This window comes from Hoplias malabaricus, chromosome 1 (assembly GCF_029633855.1).
Source record: "Hoplias malabaricus isolate fHopMal1 chromosome 1, fHopMal1.hap1, whole genome shotgun sequence".
Lineage (NCBI taxonomy): Eukaryota > Metazoa > Chordata > Actinopteri > Characiformes > Erythrinidae > Hoplias > Hoplias malabaricus.
The window spans coordinates 56,644,541-56,666,897 of NC_089800.1; the positions used below are offsets into that span (position 1 = coordinate 56,644,541).

General features: G+C 39.7%; 2 protein-coding genes across 2 annotated transcripts; one reads left to right on the plus strand and one right to left on the minus strand.

Moving 5' to 3' along the window:
* Window positions 1–659: 659 nt before the first annotated feature.
* Window positions 660–14,062, minus strand: LOC136690729 (proline-rich membrane anchor 1-like). The gene is made up of 4 exons (XM_066662719.1): window positions 13,450–14,062; window positions 11,616–11,757; window positions 6,101–6,227; window positions 660–897 (listed from the first exon to the last, which is right to left on the minus strand). Exons 1-4 carry the CDS (start codon window positions 13,543–13,545, stop codon window positions 792–794), a joined length of 471 nt encoding a protein of 156 aa, XP_066518816.1. The 5' UTR covers window positions 13,546–14,062; the 3' UTR covers window positions 660–791.
* A 5,905-nt stretch (window positions 14,063–19,967) lies between these two features.
* LOC136706148 (protein FAM181A-like) lies at window positions 19,968–22,040 on the plus strand. The gene is made up of 2 exons (XM_066680100.1): window positions 19,968–20,090; window positions 20,504–22,040. Exon 2 carries the CDS (start codon window positions 20,579–20,581, stop codon window positions 21,320–21,322), a length of 744 nt encoding a protein of 247 aa, XP_066536197.1. The 5' UTR covers window positions 19,968–20,090; window positions 20,504–20,578; the 3' UTR covers window positions 21,323–22,040.
* Window positions 22,041–22,357: the final 317 nt, after the last annotated feature.

Sequence of the window (22,357 nt, forward strand, 5' to 3'; positions counted from 1 at the left end):
TAATCACTAGAATTTGGCACAGATACGGGGGTGTTTCACATTCTAGCCTTGAGGAGGATACAGCCTCAAAAATGGAATGTTAGCATCACTGCACATATGAAAGCTCACTACACCACATGAATAATGCAAGGGAACACTGGAAAGACCTCCAATGTTCATCACAGGAAGATGATAATGATGACGTAACACACCTTGTGTAAGTGTCGGTGCATAGGCATATCTCAATGATATAGAACACAAATACTTATATACACAGCACAGATGTGTCCACAGCCTTGGTTGAGTAGGTCAACCATTCTACAGATGATAGTTTGAATATAAAATTTTATATGGAGGATCTCTGACAGCTGTCCCGGACATACCATGCAAATATTTTATTTATCTATTTTTAAATAAAGGATTCCCCAAGACCCAGCAGCAAAATATAACATAAGTGTAAAAAAGTGTCCCACTGTCCACTGATTTTTACATAGCAATAAATAATTTAAAAAATCATAGTTAAAAAACGAATACTAAGAAATAGAAATCTAAGAAATCAAAGTTTTCCCCATGACAGTGCATCAAATGTAAAAATAAACATGGGATGTAAATAAATAAATAAATACATAAATAAATAAAAAAACTCATGCAAATATCCTTCAGTGTATCCTAAGCCACAGTTTGCCAGTCAGTCTCAGCCTTGTTCATTCCTTTTGTTTTCTGCTTTGACCTGTGCATTTGTGCCTCAGAGCATGAAGATGATGCTGCAAAAGTGGCCAGTGGCATCATTTTCACTTAAGTCTGTGTGTATTTCACACCACAACGTTATTAGTGCCAACGTTTTTGGTCTTTTTCTTGCGAGAGCTCATGGCGTATTCTCCACGACTGGTCCCATTCTCCTCTTTTCTTAGTGGTTTCCTGCAAAAAGAAATACTGATTCAGACTCACAACATTCAGAAGGCATATGTCAAAAATAAGCACAGAATCAATGTGTGCATGGAGTAGAATATTTCTATTCCAGCACAATAACAAAATAATCAATTCTGTTCTCTGTCTCTCCCGTAGTCCTCCTACGGTCTCCTACCTTTCTAACAAGAAAAAGGCACAGAGTTAACTACGCCCACATGATGTTGAAAATCTCTTGGTCTGTGGAAGACTGTATTACTCAACATGGCCTATTCATGCACCCCTCTGTCTCCCTTTCATTACCTCACTGGTTATTATATTTCTCCACTGCACTGTGTCTTATATGTGCCAGCCACTAGTCTTTTTAAGCTTATGTAACACAGAGAGAAGCTGAATACAGTCAGTGCAGCCATTGTTCCCCAGACTACTGTACACTGGCTCTATTGGTGCTGCTAAGGTCCCTAAAGGTACATCAGGGCCCCTGTCTTTGTTCCTCTTGTGACAATGTTATAGGCACATCACATGAGATTGAGGCAGTCATGCAAGGCCACAACTTTCAGATAAATTTTAAAATCTCTTTGGGTTTTAGAGGAACATGGAGTCCAGTGGGAAGGCATTTAAGTCCCAAGATAGTCCTGTAATTGTGTAGGGATTGTGAGAGGGAAGCATCTCTAGAACAGCTGTCTCAAACATGTGCTTTGGTCCCTGATGGGGGATGTGAATATTGTTGAACCATTAGAGGCTCTTATTAGCTTTTGTATATGCCTATGTGGCTGTTGGCCAGTTATCATCTCATTTCCTACCCAAGAACCACATATTTTTTGGTAGTTCTTTTTTAATTATGTAAAAGTTTATTAAGTTTCTCTTAAAGTTTTGATCCTCAGTTGCTAAAAATGAATTGCTGAATCCCAAATGTAAATGGGACAATGTATAAGAAATGAACAAAGTTGAGCACAAAGATAAAATTAAACACTGAATTAATGTTTTAGGACACTTAAGTTAAAAACATGCTCTAAAATAATTCAAATTTGAATTTACACTGTCAGGGAAATTGTCATTGAGGTGATACCCTCACGGGAACATATTCTGTACCTGGGAAAAGATTTTGAAGTTGTTGATTTCATCTCCAGGATTTATGTTTTGTTTTTATATTTTACACAGTTCTATAATGAAATCTTACAAATATTTACGTCTCTGTACAAATATGTACTGTACGTTTAAGAAACACAACTGGACTTTAAAACCACTGTTTTACCAAGTGACCAATAATAATACAATTTCTGTTTTTTTTTTTTGTTTTTGAGAATGTATGAACCTATGTATTTATTAACTGTGAAAAAGCCTGACATAAATATCCAAACCCATTTCCAGAAACGTTTTTTTTTTGTAAAATGCAATTAAGCAGGAATATTGATTTGCTAATTATCTTGTTGCTTAACTGTCATTGTAAAATTGTAAAACAAATTGTAATTTTATTCCCCTGGAGTAAACATGTTCAAACTCAGATTTTGAATAAGAGGTGAGTTGTGATTAACCGAAGGTGTAACATAGTATAGGGTCTGCGGGCAGCCCATTTGGGCATCCCACATTCCTGGTACCACTGTGGCTCCTCAATAATAAATGGCAGCAGTTGACACATGGCAGGTGGTGACACAACACTTCACAGAATCGATAAATATTTTATACCAAAGCTGTTCAAGTGCTGTGCACATCCCCGTTTGAAGTTTGGAGGAGAACCCTGAGACTGGTACAAGTGTTGTACAGTGGAAAACACACTGTAAATGTGTAAGGTAAGTGGCTGGATAATTCAGCTGAATATATGGCATGGCAGTGAGCATACACAATGAGACAGGTACAAATTAAAATTTCAGTACTTTCACCCTGATTGGACACCTAATTGTGTGGGTATGGTACCACAGCTGTTTATTCATATTAATTAAAGTATGACCTCCACAGACCAGGCTATTTATATTAAACACATTCTGTTGACTTTCCCTCTAATATTTTTCTATTTTGTTCTGTGTATATGAAATTCTCCAACTGCTTTCCTAAAGCCGCTGTGCCCTTCGTTTGTTTGTGAAACGAAAGCACTGAGTAAACATCCATTCAGCTCTTCCAGGATTTCCTCTGTGGTGACGTGAGCAGAATTTATTTCTTAAACCCTCTATGCCAGTGACGAATGACTGGCACAAACAGAGATAAGGGTGGCAATGTAAGTCATCAGAGGCCACTGCGGCAGGGCTCCTCTAGCAGCAGCGACTGGCAGCTCTGGCCCTTGGCCAACATGTTTCTTTGGGGAAGCCCTGTACAGAGGGGCTGGAGAGACTAGGATACTGTCTCCTTGTTGTTACTGACTCAGACAGCTCACAGCCTAAGCTCAATTACAGCTTTCCAGTCTTCCTCCTTGTTACTGACTATTGTTGGATTTGTCTTTTTATTTGTTATTGGTTATTCTTGTTCATTCAGACCTTTAGCACTCACTCACATTCCCACATTTGTTCCAAATGTGTAACAGAAAAACTGCTACCAAAACATTATGAAGGCTGAATGCATGTCTACTGATAGCATAAAGAAGGTCATCTTCAGTTCTGCTTTATTTTGCTTTATTTTGTTTGTCACTATGTGACAACCAAAGGGCATACGGTTCATCCCCACAGTATGACTCTATCTGTTTTCTCCAATTGTATAACATATTGTAGTTTGGATGCTCTTTTTTCACCTTCATACTATGTTTGTAGTTCAATTCTTAGCTTTTTCTTACCCTTTGTATCTGTCATATTGTCCCTCACAGAGTTTATATTGGATACTGTAAATGGGATTGCTGTTGGTTTGGTATGAGTGACATATATACTCTGCAGCTTGGCTATTTTTTTTAAATGTATGAACAAGTTGAACCATAAGATGAACCCAGTGAAGCCGAAGTTATGCTGCTGGGTTCTGACTAGTGAGGTCTTACTGGTTTAAGGACATGACCTGCCTGCATGTTTCAAAGCTGGTGCCTGTGACTAAAGGGCTGGCCACATTAATTTATAAATAATGACCTGAGTTTGGGGCTACAGCATCCATCTCACTGCGATAACACTTTCTTGCTAGTGTAGCATTAAAACTAAGATGCCCCCTGGCTATAGAAGGCTGGAGAATTGCTATAATGAATTCCAAGGCCAGCCACTCATTACTTCCGCTGCCTGCGCTTGCCCCTGCCTCTCTGAAAACACAGGGAACATGTCCCTGCTGAGAAATGCCACATTAAACCTTAGATGTTGCACAACTGATACAGATTCACAGTCTATCTCATATAGTGGTGTTCACTAAAGGTCACAACTCATTTTGTCACTTGAAATTAAAGTAGTAATCACATCTGTGAAGTGAAGGTTTTGACTTTACCACAGCAGTCAGCAGCCTAATCTCTGTAATGTTATGTTAAAAATATACAGATGTCAAAATATGATTTAAAAGATTGCTTCTGGGCAATATCATGCAGATACAAAGATCATTTGCTGAAGAATCATTGCACTTTTTTTTTTCATAGATGGCTAACAATACGTAACATGTGGTAAATGGCTCCACAGTACGCAACGTGCTGATCAAAAAAAGTTTGGGCCAGGCTTCATAGATAATACACTGCATAAGTTGTTGATGGCAAGTATATACCTTGTTTACAAGTATACCTTGTTTAGAAAATAAGAATCTACTTTGGTGTCCTTTCTGAGATATGCCAAATTCACATCAAATGATACAATTCATTTGATATACCATAGAAAAACAGTCCCTGTTTTTTTTTAAAGATGCACTATTCATGGATTTTAATGATTCTTGGATTCTTCTTCTTCTTTTGTTTCAAATTGTTTTGTATTATTATTCTTTTGTTGTCTTACACATAAACAAATTGGTTGCAATTTGATCATTCATTCATTATCTGTTTCATTATCTGTAACCCTTATCCAGTTCAGGGTCGCGGTGGGTCCGAAGCCTACCCGGAATCACTGGCCGCAAGGCAGGAACACACCTTGAAGGGAGGCGACAGTCCTTCACAGGGGAACACATACACTCACACCTATGGACATTTTTCAGTCGCCAATCCATTTGGAGCGTGGGGGGAAACCCATGCGGACACGGAGAGAACACACCAAACTCCTCACAGACAGTCACCCGGAGGAAACCCACACAGACACAGGGAGAACACACCACACTCCTCACAGACAGTCACCCGGAGTGGGACATGAACCCACAACCTCCAGGTCCCTGGAGCTGTGTGACTGTGACACTACCTGCTCCGCCACTGTGCCTATTTAAGGCCTCTTTCTATAAGAGCTTGCTTGTAAAGATTAGAAAAGAGCTTTTTATGACAGACAAGTAATAGGAGCCATGGTGTGCAATCAGATAACAATGTATTTAATTTTCCAACAAATAACTGAATAAACCAAGCATCTTTGTGGAATTCAAGGCTAGTCATAACCACAGCATGAACATGGCTGATAGAGCACTCTTTTATCTACAGGCTGTTTGGTAAACACACCAAATATGCCTTAATTAGAAATCAGGAATATTAAATAGTGGTCCTGAATGTTGTAAAATGACTGAGACAGTAGGCTAGAAAATACCTTCCTTCCACTTTTCAAATATGTGTCCAGTTCCATCACTCATACATTCTGTTTATGAAATAGTAAATATGTCCATATTGCCAACCAGCTGATGCTTGGGATGGTAAAGGACTTAGAACACCTTGCTCAGTCCATTTTACCATAGAGACACACAGACTTCTTTGATTTTCATAAACTACAGAATGTTATTATGGCCAATGATTTGTTTAAATGATTCAAAAGCCACAAATGCACTACAATTACCTTACAGTAACTCAACATGGAATGAAAGAATCAGTATTAAGCATGCTCAGTGATGCATACCGACTCACTAAAAAATATTTATTTTTTACATCTTGCTCACAAGTATATTTCGTTTATACTTGTTCATAAAAGGTTGATCTGAGGGATAAATTACCTAGTTGTCTTTAAGACAGCGTGAGCATTTTTCGTTGAGCATGATATATAGTGATATATTCCTAAGGACAATTTCCCAGTAACCCTACATCTTTGTTTGTGCTAACTGTAACATTCTAGGTGCTATTATTTTCATCTGTTTCAAATTGGTGTATTGTTGCGTCTAATAACACTATATAACAGTTACCAAAAGATTTTGGACAATTGAATGTGTATACCTTTTAATAGCCTTGTAGCAGATGATAAGCGTTAAGAGTAGAAAGAAAGCTGAACTACATCCTACTGTTCCAACCACAATGAAGTCCATCCACCAGGGCCTCAACTTGGGAACAGGGGGCTCAGCCACTGGAAGAAGATCAAAACATGAGACTGTGTAAATGGCAAAGGTGGAAAATACAACTCATGAGTTGGTACAACACACAATGTATGGTCAATAATCTTTTGTTCCATAGACTCAGTATACAGCATTAAATCATGAATTATTTGACTACTCAGGCTAAGACCATCACAACCACTTACTACCTTACAACCTATAAAAGCAAATAATGCACTTAGTGAAAAGTATTATTATTTGTTATTTTTACAGTTAACTAGTAATCCTAATAAAAAGAAAATATTAAATGTTCCGCATTATGCAAAAGTCAGATACCACACTCCCTGCCAAAGAGAAAAAATATATAGTGCTCCTGCATTTTTAAACACTGCCCACTCATTGGCTACTGTATTAAACATGCATTTTTTGTTTTTACAACGTGTACTGGGGCAGTTAGCTCTCTCTCTCTCTCTCTCTCTCTCTCTCTCTCTCTCTCTCACACACACACACACACACACACACACAGAGTGGTGGGCCATCATCCCCAGCTCTTGGAGAGCAGTTGGGGGTTATGTTCCTTGCTCGAGGGCATCTAAGTCTTGGATTGACTAACAATCAGGAAAAATAATTATTGATGCTTATTAGACTGGAAAAGGTTAACAAAAATCTCTAAAGATGTTGTAGTTTACTAAAACACTCAGGCAGGTTATGTACAAATAGAGGAACTTAACAATCCTTGTCAGGAGTGGTCAATCAACAATGATCATGTCAAGAAAAAGGTCTGTAAAAATCTGCAAGCTCACAAAGGAACCCAGAATACATTTTATGTAACTAAAGGCCTCTTTTATACTGGTTATTGCTTCTGTTCATGAGTCCACCATCAGGAGAACACTGAATAACTCTGGCATGGCATTGTTGCAAGGAAAAATCCAAAACAGACATTGCTGCCCATCTATAGATTTTAAAGAAGCAAAATAGAACTTTATGGTTAAAGTGAAAATCTGTCTGTTTGGAAAAAGGCAACACTGCTGAATAAAAACTCATCCCATCTGTGAAATGGTGGTGGTTGTGACCTGTTTTCTGCAACTGGGCTAGGACAATTGCCATAACTGGTGGACACAATCACACAAGTTGTTCTACCAAAGAATGGTTAAGACAGAATGGAGTTAATGTTTTGGAATGGCCAAGTCCAAGTCCTGACCTCAATTCAAACAAAATGTCATGTAAAGACCTGAAGCAAGCAGCTCACCTATGTAAGGAATGGCATGGTAATGAGAAGAATGGGATACAATTCCTCTAAGCCAATGCAGGACAGATCGACAGTTACTGTAGTTATTGTTGGACAGGGGGGTCATGTAATACTGGATCATTTTCCTCAATAAATAAATGTCTAAATAAAATATTTTTGGCTGTTTCATTTAATTGAGTCCTCTTTGTTATATGCTTTTCTTACTTGCATGAAAATCTGATGATGATTAAGGTTATACTCATGCAGAAATACAGGAAACTCTAAAGAGTTCGCAAATGTTCAATCACCACAGTACTTATAAATGAAAATTGCACAGAAGTCTCAACAAGTAAATAACAAAACAAGTGCAAAAATGAAATTTATTTGAAAGCAATCTACAGGGATATTCTTCCATGATTCTTGTAAACACCACTAATGTTTATTCTTGAAAGTTGGCTGCATTTTCTGTTCCTTACTATGCAATTCAAAACACATTTAAGTTTTCCGAGGTCTTTGTTTGACAAATACCTCAGTCTTCTCAGCTGTGTGCTTAGCTGCATTATCATGCTCTATAATTAATTTCTTCTCAGTCAAGATATTTCCAGAGTGTTTTGTACTTGTCAGCATTCCTGATGCCTTCAATCAATAGCAGATCACCAATCTCATATGCGTTTATACATCCACAAACATGCACTGGTCATCCACTTACGGATGAAGACATGATTGCAAGAGTCTATCCTTCAGATATCCCATAATATCTCATCAGTCTATAAAAATTCACCCCACAGCTTGCAGTTTAGTTATTAATTCTTTTTGCATATTTCATATTTCAAACATTGCATATTTCTTCTGTTCCAACTACAGTAACTTTTCTTTTTAAGGGGTTATGTTCTCTAAAATGCTGCATAATATATATTTTCCCACGAGACATAATGCTAAATGGGTTAGACGTGTTCCTTGCATTACCTATGGATGTAATTTTACTGTATTTTTAACATGATAACAAAATAGCAAACATAGTTGACAAAAAATATTACAAAAAAATAAAAACAAATCACTTTAAAATTGCTTTATGGGATGGATAGGAGAGGGGGATTTGTCAGAGTAAGGTGTAATGAGAGGAGGAGCTGGATTGGATTCATCCTCCTCAGAGAAATATGATGTTGCTTTTAGTGTCAGGTCATGATGGACTGGAGTGTGCCTCAGCAAAAGAGCTGGTGTTGGAGCTGGTGTTGGACCATGAACTGAAATTAGAGTTGATGTTTGACTGCATTGCACGCTGACTTTTCTCATACAGTAACTTCTTATAGCAGTCAACACTTCTATACATGTTGGGATCAGAAATAATCAGCACTTGAATGCTCTCCTATATGAGAGCCAATCCACAGGAGCCTTACAGCCAAACATGGTACACTACTACACACCACCTCCAGTAAGTTTTGTATTTGGCACATAATGTAATCTTTTTTTCCCCTTAATATCCTATAGCTGTATTTCAAATGATAATCACTCCTTGACAATTATATATATATATATATATTGCTGACCCCTAGCATTAATTAAATTAAATTAGCCCAGGATTTATTAACCCAGATGAGAACGATGAATGTCCTTTTGACCCAGGACATTTCTTTCACAACCTAGTACATCACCCTCTTTTTGGCTTTCAGCATGTGCATATATAATTGCTATACAGAAGAATTAGTGCCAAAATGAAAAGCAATAAATACAGTGCAAAGGCATGAATGTTTACACAAAGGAAATGCTGTTCTCTGTATGTTTACCTTCAGAAACTTAGTGTCTTTTAGAGTATGTTTGAGGGACAAAAAGATAACTTGTTTGTAAGTGGCTGAAATTTGTCTTCCCTTTACATTATTATTGACTGTTTGAATTGCCACAATTGCGGGTAGTCTCCAGACCCACCGTGACCCTGAACTGGATAAGTGGTTACAAATAATGAATGAATGAATGAATGAATGAATGAATGAATAATTTGTACTAATTTGTAACTGGGCTTGTTTAATTCATGATGTAAGCACTCCCAAATTTAGAGAGTCTGGCGGGGAAACATCCTCAGGATATTAGAAAAAAGTGCTTTTTGATTATAGTTGTGAACATCGCCTTTAATGTACAGCTCGAAATGTAATCAGGACCCAACAGTTTTGCTTTCCACCATGAGACACCTCAAACATAAACACACCATTGAAAAGCAGTGCACATGTGAATGTGTTTAAACATTGACATGCAGAAACTGTGCCAAAATGTAAAGTAAAAGATCTATTACATTAATTCAATGCTGTGTGAAATCTTAATAAAACAATGTGTCTGGATTTGCAATTAAAAATCAAATGTTGAATTCATGTTAGAACTGAACACAAACCACCTTAAAATGCAATCAGCTCCACTGAATTGCATTATCTCTGTGGCAGAAGGTGAAGGTGGCCAAACCTAATTCAACTCACACATGATTGTATTTCACTAAAGAGCAGTGTAATATTCGTGCTAAAATTAATTTAATCACTGTCTAATTTGAATTGTTCATCAAATTTGGGGCATTGCTGAGAAGCCATTCACAAGATTCCCATCAGTGTGTGTGTGAGTTTGAGTGTGTATGTGTGTGTTGCTGCACCCTGCGGTTAAAGTTTTGGTGTGTAATTTCCTTATTTTTCCGTCATGCAGAGTGTGTGTCTGTGTATGTGTGTGACGAGGTGTTTAATTGTCTCAGAATATGGTATAAATCAAGATACAGCTCTGCTTATGTAAGACTGAAAGAGGAATAAAATGTGCTACGAATTTACAAATGAAAATCATTCAGCTTTAAAATGAGGCATGAAAAATCTGAAAGATGTTGTCTACTATAACGGGTTCCTCAAAAAAATGTCTGCTTTCATGCACTTTGCTAAGAGTTTGAAATAAAACCAGTACGAATATAAATCACACCGTTTCTTAGGTGTTCTCTGAATGTGCTTATTATACAAAATTCACTCAGAGTCATACTTTAATACATTCACATTTTTAAAATGCCTCTGGCTGTTTGTAAATATCTCAACTTCAAAAAAGTAGGCTGGAATGTTGGCCCAGTTCATTAGCCCCCTATCTGTATCAAAACCCTAATTTAATTAACTCATCTGAGTTTTAATCAGGGGCTCCTCCAGGGGAAGCTGACTACAGCGCCTGGCAGAGCAGCAGGCAAACATCTCACAAGCTGCTCCAGGCATATGGGGAACTCCCCAAGGTCAAGCAGAGCGTGATTAGCCCACTGTTTGTGCACCCTCCCACACCAGAGTGGAAAGAAAATACTTTCCATTTTCCAAAGACTGAAAAAGCTCTCAAAAACGATGTCCCTCCACAGCCACAAGGCTCCCAACAAATTCAACTTTATGTACACCACAGCCAAACTCTCTACTAATGTCACAATACAAGATTAACTTTTCAAAGTGCTGATTTCAAAGTATATGTGCATTTAATTCTTTCTTTGCAGATATTTATTCATTAAAAGATACCTGGACTGCATTGAAACATAGCCCATGAGAAGCATCTTTCTAGCTGTTGAATTTTTGTTGACAAGGCCATTTCTGAACACTCATCTCACTCATCTTCTTTTGAATGAAGGTATGAAAAACAGAATAATTAGATAACATCAAACTAAAAAAAGTCTAAAAAGATAACAATAAATATCACTAAATATCCTACAAAATGTCAAGGTTCATTTAAAATGTTCTTGAAGTACTCTGAGGTATGCTATGAATGATTATCCTGCTGTAGAACCAACCTCTTTTCAGTTTCAGTTTATTTACTGACCGTGAAATTTGCTTGCAGAATATGCTGAGTGGGACACATTCTTTCATCTACCTTTGCAGTGTCTCCTCTGCTGCCAAACAACATAATAGATGCACCTCTTTGCTAAACAGATGGCAAGGCATTCTTTCATCGGATGCGGATCTTTTTTCTCTCGACTCAAAACTGTGGCCACTGGATTCTGTTTTTCTTTCACTGCTCCACATTAATTGTTTCCATAATGTCTCGCTGCTTAACTAGGTTATGTTTTGCATATGTCTGTCACAGACTTCTGCTTACAATACTTATAGAAAGAATTTGTCCCTTGACCTCCGATCCAGCCCTAAAACTGTGACAGTAATGTTTGCTGGTTTGGATAGTAGAAGGTTTACCCAGATTTTAAAACAACCCCTACCTGGTGGGATCAGCAGCCTAGGAGGAGGTGGGGGAGGAGGTGGGGGTGGTAGAGGTGGATAGGTCCTGCAGTAGCAGAGAGACTTGCACTGCTCACCTCCTCTCTGAGTGCCAAGCTGTGAGCATGACCTCTGAAGCTCAGCCTGAGAGAGAGAGAGAGAGAGAGAGAGAGAGAGAGAGAGAGAGAGAGAGAGAGAGAGGAGAAAGAGAGTAGGTGGGAGTTAGAGAATATGCATGAGTGATAGATGAAGAGCGAAAAATGTAACAACAGCACGTACAGCGTGACATATTGTGTGGGTTGTGGCGTACTGAGATCTACTATGTGATTGCCCACATGATGGAGGTGTGACTACACAATCCAACTGTTGATAAAAATCATGAAAACAAACAAAAAAAGCAGGCAGATGCTTGCATTGATGAATATGATAATTTGGCTCAGCACAATTCCCTTGCATCCGCCGGAGACAAAATAAAAGTACACAGAACGAGGTTTGCCTGCAGCCACAGTCAAACCCAACACGCTATAATCCCACTTTCTGCAAAAAAAAAAAAAAATTGCCCACCCACAGAGTGGGCTTTTCTATGCCTTTAGGACTGGTAGTGGGAGGGCTTTGAGACATGGGGAGAATACATTACTCTTGATCCTTAACCCCATTACTCGCCTGCAGGTTCTTATTAGTACTTGCGTGGGCACTGTAGTGTGTGCAAATATATGAGTTGAGCTGAGATGTTCCAAAAAGATAGACCCGGTTTTAACACTGTGTATCTGATCACTCTGCCTTTGTAATATAGTGAAAACTGTGTGTGATTTTCACATCAGTGTTGTCTACAAGCCTAAACTACGAGAACAGAGATATGAGTTATGGCATGAAGCATTTGTATCATTGGTTCCTAATCCTTGTCCTGAAGTACCCTTGTTTTGCGGATATCAAACGCTGTAATCCGAAAGACTTCCTTAACTGAAGTGTGTGTGTTAGAACTAGAAAAAACCTTCATATCTGCAGGACAGAGGGGTACTTCTGGGCAAGGAGTGGAAAACACCGGCATAAACGAAGACCGCATTAAGGCTGGGCAAAGTGGAAACAGTTATAATATTCAACACTGCAAGGTATTTTCATACATGCACATCATTTCTAAGGTCTGGTAAAATAGGCCAAATAGATGGAAAAAAAGAACCAGTATTAATACAATTACAAGTGAATGTACATGCATAGCACAATATTAAATAACTGCTGAAGCCTTTCGTTGTAGTCTATGATTCTGTGATGTCGTATTTAATGAGGTGACCTTTGATGTTTTTTTAGGGCCAGGACAGTCCTTACACGTTTAATCTCTGAGAGACAATCAATTTCATCTCATGCTTCAGACATGAAAATTCTACAGGTGTTTCTGTCCATTCTTTCACTGTGACAAGACTCAGATTTTGACAGAATGTAGTTATCTATGTACAATTACTGAAAAAGGAAACAGAGACAGAAAGAAAGAAAAGCTGGTTCATCTTAAATGAGAGCTAGTGATATTCAGAAAAACACACTGGCCGCTCCAGAGCCTACACCTCAGAATCAATCAACGTGTCTGGTATTACTGGGATCATACGAAGCAGAAAATGCAACCATCTTTGAAGAACAGTGAATGTGTAGAGTTTAAGCAAATGTCCTGCAAATGTGTTTAAAGCAAGTCTCTGAAGAAGTGGAAGATGCAGTAAATAATAAAAACACTGACATCACTATGACTTGTTGAGGCTTCTGGGATTCTTCTTTCCTGTGGTAGTTTGTAGCAAGTTGTCTAGTATAAAGTGAGGTAGAAACAGCAGGACAAACATCACTGGACCTTACCTGGCACATCAGCAGGAAGGACGAGAAGAAGCAGTGCCCTAAGACTAAGGGGCAGAAGCGCAGTGTGAAGGGAGCTGTGTGTGGAAGCAGCCGCATTGATCTTCCTGAGCTCTTGTGGCGCAAAGATTAGCGTGGAATCAAACGGAGGACGCATAGGACTGGACTGGACTGCAGGCTCTGGACCTCGTCCCTTTCGTCTACTCCAGCACAGGGCTCTGCTCTCTCCTCTCCGTCCAAGCCTTCATACCACCCCTCGAGAGCAAGTACTTTCTGTCTCTAAATATTTGGATAGACTCTTCTCTGGAAACTTTCCTGAGTTCAACGCTGATCACATAGTCCCATTATTCAGGCGCGTTTTATACGCATGTGCTCCGCAGTCCAATAGAGTCTCTCCATAGCACCTTTCGTCCCCAGTGCTGGTCAGAAACGCACGAGGCAGAGGAATGGTCAGCTGCATTAGGTGCATGCATTCCCCCTCTGCGTGATCCTTCACGCTTACGCACCCACTCGTCCTCTAGTCCTGCCCCTTCTGCAGCTCAAATCCACACAGAGTCGTCCCTTGTCTTCATAACTTGTTCAAGCACAGAGAAGTAAACACGGAAGAAGGAGAATAACGCTCGGAGAAAGTTCTTGAAGCGGTCCTCTCTGGATGCTCCTCTCTGCGTAGGGCTGCTGCGCTTCAGGGGAAAGAGAGGGAGGGGTGGAGGCAGGGAGGGGGCAGAGAGAGAGAGAGAGAGAGAGAGAGAGAGAGAGAGAGCTGAATAAGGGCCTATGTAATTTAACTTACACGTTCCTTCCTCTTACTTAGCTTATTTGGTTCACTACAATTTTTAACCACTTTGAATCCCTAATGGAATATTAGTGTGTGCCATTAACCTTAGGATAAAAGACACAACCTGATATGACCTCTGGTTTAAAGTAATGCTCCCAGTGATAGAGTTCCAATTAAATATATTTCAAATGAGCTTGACTTGGCTTTTGGGATCCAAAACTATCATCTAGCATCAGCACCTGGCCTGGTGAAAGCACCTTCCTCAACCTTGTCTAAACAGCCCTGTTCAGAATTGCTGGCTTACGCATGTGTTTTTTAAGCTATAATGAACCACTGCTCACCTCACCTTCAAGCACGCAGTATCTGTAAGTGAAGCATTGAATAAAAACAACAACATGACACCAAAATATTTGCAGCAAGGGAGAATAAACAGTCTATTTATCTTAATATTAATTTATGAAGACATTTGGGCAGGTTACATTTTTAGTATAGTGCAGGATATCAGCTGATGTTATTATGCTATTCCAGTTTCAGCTGAAGTTTAGCAAATAGGCTAATCAGACATTTTGAAATATTCTTCTTAATTCAGCGGCTGAAATGTGCACTGTTCTACAGTGTGGTTAAAACAGTTATGGGGTGTAGATACTAGAGTCATGTCTAGAATGCGAAAAAGCCATTTAATCTATCATCAGAAATGACTAGTAGGCCCCTTTATATATGTTTATATATATATACAGTATATATATGTGTGTATATGTATATATATATATATATATATATATATATAAACAATGGCAAATTATTTTTTGACAGTTTTGCCTTGCAGTATCGTCAATGAATTAATGAATCTGTCGCAGCTCTTCTGTTACAGTGTATGTGTATTTAGAACAGCAGTGGTTTTAGTTTAAAGTCATGGACGATGATAAGCAGTCCTGAGTGATATGTGGGGCACTCAGTCTCATGAAGCGAGATCAGTCTTAGAAAGTTGCATAAGTGCTCTGGTGCTGTGCCGATATTAACAGGAGACCCGCTCTCTGTCAGCTCTGGTTTGTCATCTACTTACCATCCTTTGCCTCTCTCCTATGTACACTAGAGGAGATGCTTAAATGGAAAGGCACTGTGTTACCGTGTTACCATTGTCAGTGGCATACATTCATACAGTAAAACAGGATGTATTTTTACATCATTCCCAACATCTCTGTTAATATAAAAGAACCAACACGCATGCACACACACACACACACGCTTCATGCATTATTAAAGGATCACTATGTAATAATTTGCCTTACAAATTACTGTTTCCCAAGCATTGTGATGCTTCGCTTACCTGTTATAGGGAGCCTCCGTTGTTGCTATTCCATGTTCAGCACCACAGAAACTGCACTATGTAAGTTTTGGAGGAGGGTAGGAAACCACTCCACTCCTTACCTCTCCCCCTTGATTTCAGTACATTGCTGTAAAAATGAATGACACTAGGTGGAGCCCCAGGAGTAAAAGTCTTACATACTGTTCTTTTAATACATCTACTTTGTTGTCCACAATATAGATGTAAAATCAGAGACATCAGTTCATTTTTTCTGCACGGTTTTGGTTGTCTTTTAGTCCTTCAGTGGTCACTGTTGGCTAGATACATTTGATTTGTGGACTATTCTCAGTCCAGCAGTGACATTGAGGGGTTTAAAAACTCCAGCAGCACTGCTGTGTCTGATCCACTCACACCAGCACAACACACACTAACACACCACCACCACGTCAGTGTCACTGCAGCGCTGACAATGATCCACCATCCAACTTAAACCTGCTTTATGATGGTCCTGATCACTGAAGAACAGGAAGAATGGGGGTAACAAAGTATTCTGAGGAACACATGGACTAGTCTGTAACTACAGAAATACAAATTATGCCTGCATAAGATAAAGATAAGATATTGTGTATATGGATTAATTGTTCTGTAAAACCTCATATAATGAGTATCTCTACTTTTGTCAATTTTATTTTATTACATAATTGGAACACAGGACCCGTCCTTCACACTTTGTGAAAATTTCGTTATGAATGGACCAATAGAAATGTTCCAAAATGACTTGAAATATTAAGCTGCTTTTTAAGTAGATACATGTAACTGATTGTAAAGTGACAATATTTATCTTGCATATTTATTTCAAATACTGTCTGTTGCAGTAAGTATGTTACACAGATGTTGAATTCTTCTTCTACAGAAATTAGCTGCAGATCAGGCCAAGAGGAAAAGAAGCTGTGCTTCAGCTCACAACTATAAGGCTGCCAGGCATACTCAGCACCCATAACCAGCTTGCATGTTAAGAGCCATCCTGGCTTCTGTTCAGCTGCTTTTCACCAGATGTCATTCTGCTCTTCTCCACTTTACCTTTGAGAAAGATAGAGCTTAGAGCTCAGTATAAAACTCAAACCGAAACTCTGCGTAACTGGAGCAGATTAGTCAAAGATCACACTGCATATCATGTGAAACACTTAGCATTTGTCCACAGTAGACAGAAACTCCTACTATAAGACCATGATGTGAAGTCACAGCTTAATTGGATATTAGATTAAATCATTGACTTTGGACAGATTACATGCCGTACATGTTAGCATTATTAGTATTTGAGATGAAAGGTTTGTTGTTCATGTACACTCAGATTTAGAAATGGTTTACACACTGGTAATGTGAGTGATTAAGTCTGGATTTGGCACGTAGACATGTTCACTGTAGAATGCTAGCCCAAGGGTACAAGTGCCATTTGAGGGAGAATAACAGAGCTGCCATGCCTTTGTGTTATTAGAGATAAAGTGAGAGGCAGACCTGACATTTAGAACTCCTGGTCTTGCATCGCCCTGATCTTATTTCGCCCCAGAGGACGCGTTACCTGTTTAAAGCACTGCTTAGCAATGCTGAAATCTGCCATGTACTATCTCTGGCTCAGGGACCATGGGAATGCCCCTAGCCTTTAACCAAACATGCTGGAGGAGAAATTCTGGTGCCTGATGTACAACGCTGTTATATTATATTATATTATATTATATTATCCATCCATCCATTATCTGTAACCGCTTATCCAATTTAGGGTCGCGGGGGGTCCAGAGCCTACCTGGAATCATTGGGCGCAAGGCGGGAATACACCCTGGAGGGGACGCCAGTCCTTCACAGGGCAACACAGACACACACACATTCACTCACACACTCACACCTACGGACACTTTCGAGTCGCCAAACCACCTGCAACGTGTGTTTTTGGACTGTGGGAGGAAACCGGAGCACCCGGAGGAAACCCACGTGGACACGAGGAGAACACACCAACTCCTCACAGACAGTCACCCGGAGCGAGAATCGAACCCACAACCTCCAGACCCCTGGAGCTGTGTGACTGCGACACTACCTGCTGCGCCTATATTATATTATATTATATTATATTATATTATATTATATATTAAATTATATTAAACCATGAAGGGTAATATCTTGAAAAAAATGAAAACTTGAAACTAATAAATAGAACAAATGTACTACTGTAACCGTTGGCATAACTTCACTGAATTTTAGAAGTATGTTTTGTGCTTTTCACGTCTGTTAATGATAATAAGATTTCATCAAATCACTGCTGCCCTCTAGTGGATACCACAGATAATACAAAGTTGATAGACAGTTGCGTATTTGCATCCCCAGCATTCAGTCTTGCAGCAAGGGTCGGGCATGGTTTTGGTCATGGATAACCACAGATTAAAAATCTACATTTAATTTAGGTCAGTGTCAGTGTTAAAATTTGCCTCTGGTCATCCTTTAAACACCTCAAAATCCTTTTATGTCTATCAAAATTACTTGACAACTATGAAACACAACTTACACTGGTCCAGGTTTACATACTTTGTCCATGTCCTTCAATTGCAGATAAATCAATCATCTGTCGAAAAATCCTACCATCCATCTTCTTCAGTTTGTCAGAGAGACAAGCAGACACTGGGGGTTTATTAGCCCATCTTATTTTCTTCGTTCCTCCTTTTTTCTCTGTTACTTCAAAAGAGCATGAGTGAGCCAGGCATCTAGGGGAGGGGTATGCTATTGTTTAATTGGCCTTTTGAGATGAACAGAGGAGTGGTGGGAACTGAAAAAGAGAATGACAATGGAGTCCTGCAGCCATTAAAACTCTGAGCTGTAGAGTTAGGGGATGAGGATAAGTGATAAACAGTTGCAGCAGTTTGCTATAAGTACTATGTCCTGTACCTAGTCTTCAATTTGGGATGTCATGCATTATAAGCTGTTTTGAAACATAGTGTACATGCAGCACTGTTTTGAATACTGAATTGTGCACACCCTTTATAGGGAGTACTCTGTCATTTACTCAGTAAAAGGTTCATCATGGTTTATTTATGGCTTGAAAGGCACCTCTGCCACAAATTCTGTCATATTATGATCATTTATAGAGCAGTGGAAAAAAGACAAACATTACTGTCATTACATTCAGCATATTGACATTGTGAATGTAAGTTATTGCTTACATGTTTTGGCACCAGTTCAAATAAGTGGAAATCTTTTGTGAGTTTTACTTTTCTGTGTGGCTTATAATACATTAAAGACTGACAATACATACGCAAAGTTACATTAAATGGTCTAAAAAGCTTTTAAAAGTCTACTGATGCTTTGTGTTTGTACTTTGTGCTTAGGCCCCAACATGTGAAGGTAAGGTGCTTTGGCATGCTTTGCAGCATGCTGTCCAGACAACTGCTCCTCACAACTAATACCCCACTGCTAGGAGGAGGTGGCTCTACAGGACGATAGGTAGCCTGCTCTCTTTCCCCCTTCTCAATGTGGGACGGGGCTCAATTAGCATTTCACAAGTCCCTTTTTCCTTTTCTATTGCGACCTTCCCCGTGGAGCCCGTGCTTTCTGCAGGGATTGTCCTGTTTCTGGCCCTTGTAGGCGTTGGCAGGGTGACAGTATTCGAGTGTGCAAACTTGTGCTATTGTCCCCAGGCCAGAAGGAGTCATGGAGACCCCACTAATATGACACAGGAAAATGTTTGCTGATGGCAATTCTATGGGCTTTGTCTAACTCTTTCTCCTTCATGACGACTCGATTTAAGTCTCTAAATGTTTGACTACAAATGCAGGAGTGCTATCCAACTCCTTCGCTTTTGTCCCGTGAGGTTTGAATGAGTAATTCAGCTTTTGTGGTGCTCGATTGAGGGGGCAAACAGAAAGACAAGATTCTTGAGCGTTCAAGCCCCCTTTCCATGGTTATGCGCACATCTCTTTAGGCACCCCCCTCCCCCCACCAAAATCCTACTTCTCCTTACATCACTCTTAGGTAGAGAAGAGAACTTTAGATCAGAACAGTTAAAACTAACCCAAAGGAAGCCCTAAAAGCTTATTATTGTCCTGTTGCGGTGAAGCATGCCAGAACCCCAGCTAGTGAACAGTCTTGAGATAGCTACAGCCTACCAAGCGTTTGATGTTTAAGCTATGTAGCTAACTAGCTAGCTAACTGCTGATAAAAGGTTTATGGGGAAACTTTTAAAAAAAGTTAGAAAAAGAAACAAAAACACTAGACTTTGTCCTAGAGTGTTCCAATGAGTTTGGGGGAAATGAGACACAAAGAAATATAGCATCTATTAGCCTCTTTTCTTAGGGATTGCCATGACAACAATTTGCGCGGGTGAAGAATTCGATAGCAGGAACTCTGTCGCTCATTGGGCGACTGGGGTGGGGGATTGAGGTCGCTGATTGGCTCAGAGGAAAGCTCCATAACTACACGAAGTTTATATTCATTCAACTCCTTCAAGTGGTTAAACCGTTCCAGAGAGAGGGAGTGAGAGAAAGAAAGAGAGAGAGAAGGCCGTGGGCCACAGCATAAACAGTAAGTTTAATAGTGTTTTTTTTTTTTTTTGCTACTGTTGATTATTGATATGTTGCCAAAATAATCAGTATAAAGAATTATTGACTCTTTTCAAGGAATAAATCAAATGCTTTGAATTGACTAGATTTAGCTGTGTACACTACACATGAATAAAATATTTTACATCAACACCATAACTGTCGTTCCCTTTATGTACTTTGGCAATCCTTTTTATGTACTGCGTTTTATTCACATGCAACTAGTATTCACTTTAGAAGAAGGCTGAGTTCAGTTCAACGCTTTGGGCATCAAGCATCCTATCGGTTTATTTTAGTTCCCTGTGAAATTAAATAGCATATTTGTGAACTTTTTTGTTGTTCTAATGGTGCTATTTGTGTAATTTCTCCCTGTGAAATTTCCATCATTTATAACAGAGTGAAGGCTGAAGAAACGCACCAGAAGCATGGATTAAAAACATCAATCTGCATTCAAAAATTGGAAAAACAATAATGGCAAGCTCAGACAGCGAGGTAAAAACATTGCTGAACTTCGTGAACTTGGCTTCGAGCGACATCAAGGCCGCTTTGGACAAATCTGCGCCGTGCAGGCGCTCAGTGGATCACAGAAAATACCTGCAGAAGCAGCTAAAGCGCTTTTCTCAAAAGTGCTCCCGAGTGCCGCGGTGCCACGCGCACAGAGTCTCCGAATCCACGCACCGAGCTAGCGAGGACAAGCCCGAAGAAAGCGCGCCTCTGCCGCAAGGTAATGAAAAGCACGAGCGCCACGCGGAGCGCCTGGAACATAGGCAGGTGCCCATGCGCAAGAGGCAGCTCCCGGCCTCGTTTTGGGAAGAACCGCGCGCTTCTCAACACGCGTGGAAAGACGAAACTCACGCGGGGTACGAGTGCGAGAAAAGCGCCAGGTTTCAAGACGCACTGAAAGCCGAGCTGCTGCCGTCCGCCCGCTGCGGCTCCCCGGACTTGCAGCCGTTCCGACTGGCGCTCACCTGCGGCTGCAGCCCCTTCCAGCATCGCGGGAACACAGCGCTCCACACACACGCGCACACGCACCTTCTCGTGCCCCAGCACGCTCTCAGCCACGTGGGCCTCCGGGCCAAAATCAGCACCGCGGAACTGGACGCTTTGCAGAAAGTGCCTGACGGAATTAAAAACAGCACCACGCACGTGGTGGTCAAACCCATCCCTACAAAACCGGTTTCAGCCTCCATTTTCAGCGTGTTTGGCTTCATTTAGATCTGTGTGGGTGTAAACAGACTCTTAGCTGACATAAATAAGTTTTTAACAGGTTTTTAGATGGTTCAAGTGGAAATTCAGTTTTCTAAATGTCTGCACAGTTGAGGATAAACAAATGAAGGAGGCTCTGATGGGAACTGTTGATCTAAACTTGGTATTACCATATCAGAATAGAGACTTTTATAACAAGAATAATTCATGAGAATACATACCCTGATTAGAGCTGCAGACAAAAATGTTGTTATATAGTTCACAATACAATAAAAACCCAGCCGTTCTGCTTTTTCAATATAAAAACACGTCATCCAGTGTCAGTTAAAACAAACCTGTCTCATCTAAATTTTTGCCCACTGTTGATTATGCTGATGGCATTATGATTCACATACAAATTTATTCGGTGTGACTGGAGCTGCTACTGGAGATACTACTCTTACAGGGGTGGTGATAAGAACCATGACGCAAATAGTTATTACACACCAGTGCATTTCATTATATTTGTTTTTAAAAACTGAGTGTGGTAAAACAGATTCACAATCATGAGCCTTGTAATTTTGAATGAGTGGCTCTTAGTTTAGGCCAAAAGTTCTTATTGCAAAACTACCATAAAGCAATGTATCTGACATAGGCAACAAATGTGGAACCTTCAGGCACTTATTTCCTGTGAAATTACAAAACTGGTTCCCTTCACCACCACTGTAACTTCTCCAAAACAACACATTCCCACCAGATCATTCAGTACATTGTTTGTGACATTGTTTAGACCTTTAAGACTTTATTGTGCAGATATTATAGAAAATATGAAATTTCCCTCCAAGAATGTGCTGTTTCATTGTGATGACCCTTGACTTTTGATTAAGCACTTAAAAGGCAAATAAATAAATGTAGCAAATTCAAATCCACTGGCAGCTTATGTTACTGAGGCCAGGGTGTTCATGCAAATGCTGAACATTTAGAATATGTTATTAACTTCTAATATTAACCTCGTTGATAATAGAGCTGTTTTAACGAATACACAATGTTGTAGTTATCCAAGAG

Coding starts and splice junctions, on each gene's coding strand:
- LOC136706148 (XM_066680100.1), top strand. CDS start 20,579: ATGGCAAGCTCAGACAGCGAGGTAAAAACATTGCTGAACTTCGTGAAC.
- LOC136690729 (XM_066662719.1), bottom strand. CDS start 13,545: ATGCGGCTGCTTCCACACACAGCTCCCTTCACACTGCGCTTCTGCCCC. Junction 11,758..13,449: donor CCTTCCTGCTGATGTGCCAG/GTAAGGTCCAGT, acceptor TCTCTCTCTCAG/GCTGAGCTTCAGAGGTCATG. Junction 898..6,100: donor TGCTACAAGGCTATTAAAAG/GTATACACATTC, acceptor TTCTTTTTGCAG/GAAACCACTAAGAAAAGAGG.